This window comes from Musa acuminata, chromosome BXJ2-7 (genome assembly GCF_036884655.1).
Source record: "Musa acuminata AAA Group cultivar baxijiao chromosome BXJ2-7, Cavendish_Baxijiao_AAA, whole genome shotgun sequence".
Classification (NCBI taxonomy): domain Eukaryota; kingdom Viridiplantae; phylum Streptophyta; class Magnoliopsida; order Zingiberales; family Musaceae; genus Musa; species Musa acuminata.
Window position 1 is genome coordinate 3079862 of NC_088344.1, and position 9733 is coordinate 3089594.

The 9733-nt window shown below is 35.4% G+C and overlaps 1 protein-coding gene across 2 annotated transcripts; it reads right to left on the bottom strand.

The window, feature by feature from the left end:
• Positions 1-11: 11 nt before the first annotated feature.
• Positions 12-8831, bottom strand: LOC103990712 (proteasome subunit beta type-7-A). Of its 2 annotated transcripts, none has more exons than XM_009409952.3 (9): positions 8700-8831; positions 4357-4501; positions 2874-3015; positions 2625-2721; positions 2470-2539; positions 2277-2381; positions 631-729; positions 450-540; positions 12-331 (listed from the first exon to the last, which is right to left on the bottom strand). In XM_009409952.3, the coding sequence occupies exons 2-9, from the start codon at positions 4498-4500 to the stop codon at positions 255-257; spliced, it is 825 nt and encodes a 274-aa protein (XP_009408227.1). In that variant the 5' UTR covers position 4501; positions 8700-8831; the 3' UTR covers positions 12-254. The 2 variants fall into 2 exon arrangements, with proteins under 2 accessions (XP_009408227.1, XP_064972114.1); XM_065116042.1 differs by lacking the exon at positions 8700-8831 and adding an exon at positions 6744-6843.
• Positions 8832-9733: the final 902 nt, after the last annotated feature.

The window sequence follows — 9733 nt, forward strand, 5'->3', positions numbered from 1 at the left end:
AATAACAGATATTTTCTACCAAAGACAATTTCACTTCATTACTTCTGCTTCTTGTTTGTAATTAAGTCAAGAGGAATGACCACCTAGCAATGGTAACATATGAAAACATGAGACTGCTACTTTGGTAAAGCCCAATGGTAAAACCATGGCATTAAAGTCCATTCATCCTTCATGAAGTACACACACATTGCTAACAAATGGGCACTGTTGTTCCTAGCAAAATATGCTTGGGCTTGTCATGATGACTGTGGTCGTCACTCTTCCATTGCATCCACCTCAGCTGCTGCTTCCACCTTAGACTTCAATGGGGTAATCTTGGTAGATAGTACCTCTGCAATCATGCGGATAGCATAATTAAAGTTTTCTGCTGGTGTAACCAAGCTTAGAAGAAGATATTCCTAGTTTGCTTTCTCAGCCTCCTACAGTTTTACTTGGATTCCAAGACATACCGGTATGACCCTTGAGAAAGTTATAGCCTCTTGAACTGACGTAGGTTCTTGGATTTGGCAACTGATGATTCCGTAAGTACTCGGTTTGGCCCTGATACCAGTAGAAAACATAAGCTATTGGATTAGTAACGATGGTGACAAACTAAACATTTAAATGAAAAGTTCAAAATCGGATCCATACTCTGGTTATCACACAAACATCAACATTGCTTCCACTTCCCAAATCATTGAATATCCCAGAGCATATAGCTTCCGATACAAGCTTTATTCCTTCGTCTCTCTGCACAGTCAACACCAGTCTTTGAGATGTGATAATAAGTGTTAAAACTCTTTTGAGTTCAGACTTGCAGCGAAAGAGAACCTATATTGCAAATGCTATTGTGATCATGCAATATGGAAAGGTACACCATTAATACACTTAGATTTTGATATGATATCATCAACGTCAACAAGCTACTTAGAATAGGTATGGGGTCAGCTAGAGCACACAACTCAAATTCGAGAAGCACTGATGAATATTTGATAGGATCTGAAAACCAGCTACCAACTTAAAATTTCTCCTTTGGAGTTAGTTTGAACTTCTAGTCAATGGAAAAAAAAGGATTTAACTTATAACCTTAAAGAGCTAGTTGGCTGGTAGAAGAATCTACTTTCTACAAGGTGCTTTTTTGGGCAACCAAGGTACAACCCCTTAAAATTTCCAACAAATGTGGATGTCTACAAGTAGGGTAAACAACAAGAACTGACATAGGGAGCTATACATAGCTTCAAAATTAATTGAGTAGAACTCGTCTGTTTCACCTGCCAAATCTAACTTAGTTTTATAATTATGAGTAACCATATTGTAACAACAAATATGTTTTACTCTCGAAAATCGAATCGCAAGATAGACATAGAACAATAATCTAAACGCTTAGAATTAGATTATAGGGATAAAACATTGAATATGCTGTATTTTGATTATAAATACATATATATACAAGTGATGTACTTTGGTTGGTTCAGTTAACTTGTGGCCTTTCCATTTTGCTGCCTTTTCATTTCACCTAATGGCTTACAGAACTGAATGATCTGCTACATGTTCCGGATATCAAACGTTAGTCCCTTCGGTCATTTATAATAATTGCCACTTCCATCTTTTACACCAATAAAGTGCAAGCTTGAGTCTTTGATCATTAGACTATTTAAATGCAGCACCTAGCCCCATATTTGGTGCATGCAACAGCTACCACTTAATCCTTTAATACAATTAATGGTTTATAACTGACAGGAAATCATGAAGGCCTTGTCATCGAGGCAAAATATCGACTATAACAGAATATGAATCTAGATAAGATGTATTGAGTTTATGTAAAGTAATTTAATTTTTTGCTTTCTCCACAACTTATGACATTTTCAGAGCTAATAAGGCTAGATGAAAGTAGTAATAGATGCAAGTGGTAATTTTGACTTGGAAATTGGATAAAACAAAATATCATTACTATTTCTTGTTTCTAAGAATATGTGAAACATAAATGACTATACATTAATTTTCTTTGAAGCTCCATAAGGACTGTTTCTAAGAGTAGACAGATTTTTACCCTTGAAACAGTCCTGCCAAGGGTTACAATCTGTTTTAACTTATCTAGAACATGTAGCAAAATGTCGTGCAGCCTTCATGGTTAATATGTCTCAGTTTTGTCCATTGTAGGGTCATTATGCTAATAGCAATTCATTTACAAATACTTCGTATCAAACATTAGATCTTGGATAGGTTATGATTAGCTATTCAGCAACAACAGTAACAGCAAACATATGATGTATGATAACCTAATATTGTTTACTCACCGTAAGACCCTCTCTGAATTTTGATTCAAAGACAGCCATTGCAGCAAGAGAACCAGAACCCATTGTAGCAAAAGGAAGAGTGTCAGTTGAGCCATGAGGGTATACCTACATAATAGTTACAACATTAGACGTCACAGCAGATATCTAGTAAATAAATAAATATTTTAAAATCAGCCACAAAAACTGCACTTACTGTGTGCAAATGTGGTCCTGTAATATCAACTCCACCAAGAACCAATGCAGCACTAACATGACCTTGGTAACTGTCGAAAATTTTAATATTCTACTGGTAAAGCACTTGCCAACAATTTCAAAGACGACCCTACTTGATTACCATTCAATATGTACCTGAAAAGGTGTGATTTCAAAAGTGTAAGGGCAGTAATAACCCTTGATTCTCGACCAGTTGCATAACGGTGAAGCTGCAGCTGAGAGCTGACCATATCTGGAACCAGATAGATCAAACAAATCATCCATGTTAATTGGCAGAGATTCTTAACCCAGCCAAAAAAGGATTGGAATTTGGTGGTGATGCAATTGTGATATAGAAATTAAAAGGCCAATGCAGGCATCTGTCACATGCACCGGAAGGCCTACCTGTTACTGCCTCTGTATCAGCAGCAGTTCCAGCCCCACAACAATAAATATTTGGTGCCATATAATGAATTTTTTCACAATTCTTATCAGCAACTATAGGCCCTTCAGTGGCCCTTGTATCTGCTCCAAGTATAACACCATCCTGAAATAATAGTAATGAAAAGAACAGGTGAGGTGTGTATATATCAATACTTACAACCTTAGATCCTTTACTAACTTGAACTAGCAAATTAATACATTTTCTGCAAGCCTCACAAACTTTATAGAACACTGAAGAGACTGGGTTTGTTTGGTATTGATATGAGAAAGAATAAACCAAACAGGATATTTGCATTATTATACATTTTAAGATTTCATAAAATGACTTATGATAATTAGTAGAGCCGATACACAAGCAATCAGAAATCATAATATATGGAAATATCAAACCACCAATATGTTTGGCAGAGTCATCAAAACAGTTGCTGAGTGCATCATAAAGAGTGATCTATGAACACCAATTTGAACCTCAACGAGTTGTTGGTTGAAAGAATGTCAGTCCACTAATACCCTCAGCTTCTTTCTTAAATGTGTTGAACAACATCGATGCAGGCATTTGAGACTGTTCGCCCAATTGTCTTATTGACTGACATTCCACTGCTTTTTTATTTGAGATGAACAACATAAAAGAAAACTTCTAAAATATTGAACCAAATTATGGAACTTTTACTAAGATTTTATTTGTCATATTGGCTGCATTTTGGTATATCAATGCATATTCTTAACATATACACCTCAAGTAAATTGGAAAACTAAATATGCCTTGAGCATATGAAGAAAGACATATATCCTCCACATCAGATTAAGTAGCTTCAACAGATACAAAAACATACTTAATATTAACTGGTAATATTTATCCAATGACTCAATGGAAATATTAGTCAATCACTTACTCATTTGCAGGATTAGTCAACTGGGAAAAGGAAGGCAATATGCAACACAAAATTATTTTAGAAAAATTGACACTGTTCACCGCAAGCTAACAAAAAAAAAAGCCCATGCATGAAAAGGGACATGCAAAACCTAGCCAAAATTCAGAATTCAAAACACAAACAACATATATGTTAGTGGTTAACTGTAAAGGAAAGATTCGTTTTTGCAAATATATAGACAATATTTCGAAGGTAGTTGCATATGACATCTCAATTTAGGCACCGCATGGATGCCCAAATACAATCATGAATTTATTAATATGTCATTAACAACTATGTCGTGGAGAATCTGGAGATAAACCGACAACAGTTAGAAAAAAAATGAAAACCTCATGCATCAAAGAAAGATTAACAAACACTTTACCAAAACATTGCAAATGAAAAGAGCTTCAGTTTAATAATTAACTGAATAACAGATCACTTGACTTAAATGGTAAAATAAACAAAAATGATAATACAGTTTAACCAGTTTACAATTGTAATATTGTTCAAGAATGAAAGAGCACATGCACCTCAAAGACCAATCCAACAATGGTTGTTCCAGTCTTTCTAAAAGTTGGAAGCTGATTGCCTTTTTTCAACAGCATTTCATTCCTTTGACACAGATCAAAGCTGAAGCCACCTCTTGTTGGAGCATCTGCAGCAAACCGAGCCATTCTGGAGAAAAACAAGAACAAGAAAAATCACAAACAAATACTATTTGTAGGCCCAATTAAACTTAAGGAAAACATCCACAAAGTGCTATTGCAAGCAAATCTAAAGTACAAATTGCAAAAGAATGAACTTTGCCAAACCGACTATCACAATATAATAAATTCTCTCAAAATACAAAAAGAAAAAGAATCTTTCCCTTTTTAGTTCCATAAATACTGATATCAGTATAACTGACATATTAAAACTTGACTTGATACTAACCAAAGAATACATCATTTCCATCTTAGGTACTACCATTATTCAGATCCCACTGCTGAAGTTATATTCCTAAATTGGTAACTCTTGGATTCGTAACATGAATAGCTTGTAATGTCACACCCCAGATTAAAAAAAATAAACCATCACTTCAAAATCCATGATTTACAGAGGACCCATTTTTTTTTCAATATCCTCGTGTTTACAATTTTCAACTCGAAAAAGGGCCGCAACTTCTTGTGAGTGCTCAAGTGGCAAAGAAGTCTACTGCACCAATGCCTCAGGTCTCTCATAAATTAGCATGTTACTTTGAGAAAAAAAATATAAGATAAAAAAACATAACAGCAACCATATATGCTGGTAGGATTCTTCGAAAAATCATAAAAAATAATATTTAATACTCATGAAACATATTCAAATATTAACAATTTAATATGAAATGACAACATATCAATTCATTATGAAACTTATGTATCAAATAAACAATAATATGTCTTATGCAGTAAACAAAATCATGTATCAGTTTCATGCATCACATCTCAATGGCATACATAACAGTAATGCAACAAAGGCATATATCATACTAGATGGTGCACTCTCCCAAAAGCAAATGAAGAGACATACTCCACGGGATGGAGTCTCAATAGTGGATAAGAAGAACCCATATTGCACTCTCAACAGTAGATGGAATGGTGTTCCTCGCCCACCCAAGTGAGGACATGTTTCAATAATGGATGGAGGAACCATCTATCTACCACGTCTGACAGCCCGCTGATCCCTAAAGGGAATCACCCTACTTGTCATTCACAGGGTATAGAATCATCTATGATCATTCATTCAATCACTTATTCATGCATGCATTCAAGGAAATAATATAATAAAATATCATAGAAATCATATTTGGTGTATGAGCCATTAAACTATATCCATTGGTGGTTACGCACTGTGATGGGCCCGTAACTCCTTTTATAGGATGCATTTCTAAGGTGGACTACTCAACATAGCCACATATACCACATGATAACAATTACATTAATATCATCGACTTAATATCAAAATAATGAAAAACCACTAATCATTTCCAAATCACAACTTCAAATAAAGCTTTTAAATTCATCAAGTCATAAAGACATGAGGTATCAATCTCTTAACAATCCTCAATTGACTTGAACCCTAATTCGAATAGCCTAATTGAATTGAACCAAACTTAATTCAACTAAAACCTAACCGAACCAACCTATAAATCCTTATTGAACCAATATAAAATCACCATATACTAGTTTAATTTGGATCTAATTAGTTTCAATTAGGTCAAATAAGTTTGAACTTAATTTGGATCTAATTAGTTTCAATTAGGTCAAATAAGTTTGAACCGATCAAATCGATACGTATTCACTCTGAATCAACTTGAACCAATCAAACTAGTTTGGTTCGATCAACTAATGAGTTCAAATCCCAATAAGCTACATATTACTGAGTCAAATTGGACTAACCCACCTAAGCCTCAAATTGGTCACGCGTGTGGCGCATGACTATCCCAAGTAGTAGGCTAGGCTGAGGTGCAACAGGCTGGGAAAAAGGGATCGCGGCATGGGTTAATTCATTAAAACAAATTTCTAAATCTATTTTTCATTAATTAAGCAATCTAATAAATTCATGATCCCAAATTTAAAACTAATTAGATCATAAAAATTCACACAAATCCTTGAAACAAAGATATGTCTATTTAAAGGAATTAATACTATTATTTCAATCCAAAAACAAGAATTTTAACAATTAAATCACATCTTAAAAGTATAATTCAACAACTTATGATTTAAGCTTAAAATATAAGTCATGAATCAATAATTCTAACATCAAAATTCAACAATCGTTATTTACTAATAATAAATTTCGAAATTAAAATATTATCATACAACATAAAAATATAATAATTTTAATATCAAAGATTTCAAAATAAAAATCAAACTTTACAAGGTAGAGGACCTACCTCTCTTCGAGAAATCCACTCTTCAATCCTCGTGCTACCAGTTTCAATGAGGAATGAAGAAAGGAGAAGCACTCTTTATATAGAAGAAGATGAGCCCACCCTAAAAGGTAAGAATAATTTAATTTTTATATTTAAATTATATTTATTTTATTTTCACACACAAAAATAAATTTTAAAATATTTACTTCTTAAGAGTCACATCATTATAAATAAATATTTAAATACTCTGCACTTAGCTAAACATATAGATTTTTACATATATCAATAACAATAAAAGATTTATGTAGTCGACTCCAAATGGTTGGAAATTATGATTTTTTTGTTCTTGTTGTCGTAAAAGTCACATTACTCATTAAGAAATATACCAATTAAAAATTTTCAGACTATTTAATTATTTAATTGATTGACTAAATTCCTAACTTGCCCAAACCATTAAAGAAACCAATTTAGTTTATTTCCTTAATCATATTACACAAACAAAGAAATAAGTAATTCAAATAAACCAACACATTAATCATGGTAATTTGCTTTATGGTTAAGGGAAAAATCTTTGGTCATTACATAAAACATATAGGGCCAAGTTCAAATTCGTCCCTGAACTTCAATTCGTGTCAATCAAGTTCTCAAACATCAAGACTTAATTCAATGTGGTTCTTCTAGCTTAGCTATCGTCTCCAACACATGATGGAATGTAGTTAGGAAAGACAATTATTTGGATCAACTGCAAAGATTGCAGATCATACAAATTAAAGTAAGTGATGTCAAATTCTAACACATACAATAGAAGCTAAAGTTCACTCCTTCACCCTTCATCTTCCCGATATCATGGCTATTGCAAAAAGAGATAGAAGAAAGGAGGCAAAAAGAGAAGGAAAAAAGTAGGAACAAATGTCAACCTAACTGCCAACGCTCAATAAGCAAAGAAGGAGAAGGAACATAAAAAATAGCCTTGCTTTCTTTTAGCTAATGCTGCATAAGATCACATCTTTTGTGTGAGCCCTCAACTTTATCTGCAGCCTTTTTGCTTGATGGTGAAACGGGAAGGAGATAAAGATGAAGAACAGAGGAGGAGATCATGGTGATGGAAAAAGAGAAATCTTAACCCAGGAACATACAAGACATTGTGATGAGAAATTCAAACCCTTTAGACATGACTGAACATATGGACAGAAGACTGATGGTAGGAACCGATTGCAAGTACTAAAAGATTTTTCAGGATTAAATTGACACAAAATTAAAATTTAGATACCAACTTAAAATTGGTCCTACAAAAAAGTGACTGTTTGTGTAATTGATCCATAACTTTTGTAGAACCGTTAGCTGGAGATCTAATCAAACTGTCGAATAACTTCCATATGTAGATTTATTGCTCACTGAAAGGATAAGCAAAGAAATGGCCAATTTCTGGCAATGTAAATAACAGACTATCAGCAAAAAACAGCTTTTCCACAGTTGCTCGCTTTTGCAAGCTGATAAATGTGACTTACCAACTTGCAAATAGATCTTATTATTGATAACTAACAATAAACCTGACCCTCCACTATATGCTATTTCAGAACTCCAACACATATAACCCATTATAATTACCCCCTTCTAAAAATCCGCCATTGCAGTCAAGAATAAAGCAAAAAATCATAAAATCACATCAAAACAATCCACAACAGAGAAACACAACCCGTAACCAACCAAAACATACAAGAAAAACCCTAAAATCAAACAAAACACGAAACCCTAACTCCGCTTAGTCAAAACCAGGCTCCATAATTCAAACAGGACTCCTATTATTAGAAGACCATATCAGGCCGGCAAATATCACGGATGCGATGTCCGCAGAAGAAAATTGCTTGAAAGGAAAGATCAATAGCGACAGTAAAATCGAGGCGAAGGCTCGACGAATGCAAAGCATATAGATGCATGCGGTGGACAGACCAAGAGACAGAGAGAAAAAGAGCCTACCGCTCGCGATCAACCTCGGCGATCTCTCTCTATCTCGCTTTGGCTTCCGGATCGAGAAGAGGTTAATCGCTGCTTTTGTTGCGTCGTCGTTCTTTATGGCTCGGCTGGGAAAGCAAGGTAGTACAACTAGGTTAATCGGATCAAATCTTGAATAGATGAGTTTGATCCGAGACGATAATTTAATTGCCCGATCCGAACTGATGAACTCCACGCCGCGATGGATCCACTAAATGGTCGGGTGATGGGCCGGGTAGAGCCCGGATCGATCCGAACTTGACCCGATCCGCAGCTGGTCACATCAAAACGGGTCGGATCATGTTTAAATACTTTAATCGGGCCGCTCTTGTTGGTTACCGAAGTCCTATCCTTGGCAGCGGCGGCGGAGACGATGGTTCCCGGAGCGACGGTGGGGGCGGCGGCCGCGAAGGGAGGGAATAAGAAGGGGTCCGTTTTCGTCATAGACTGCGCGAAGCCGGTGGAGGACAAGATCATGGACATCTCCTCGTTGGAGAAGTTCCTCCAGGAGCGGATCTTGCCGGTGCCCTCGGCGATTCCGTCACCGTCACAATCGACAAGAGTAAGATCACCGTCACATCCGAGGGGCCCTTCTCCAAGCGGTAATCACAAAGCATTCCCTGTTCTCTGCCCTAATGCAGCTTTCATCTTATCAATTGTTGGTTGCATTGCTTTCTTCTTTCATTGGATTGGATGTCAGTAGGACTTTCTGCTCAAAAGTTAGTAGCTTGCACGTTTTCTGAGTATTGTAGCTAGTTGCTGACCACCTGCATTGGTACTCCAAGACTGAATTGTGTTGTACTAGATGTGCAAGAGGCTCCATTGATGCACTTGGAATTGACTCACAGTCAGAGCAAATTCTACTTTCTCTGCATCTGAGTGAATGGTGCTTTTTTTATGTTTATTTTGACATAGTAATGTGGTTAGGAATGTTGTACTCATAAAATGATTACATGAAGACAATTCATTATCAGGAAACAAAGAGCAGCAAAAAAAAAAAAGAATTGAATCAAAAAGTT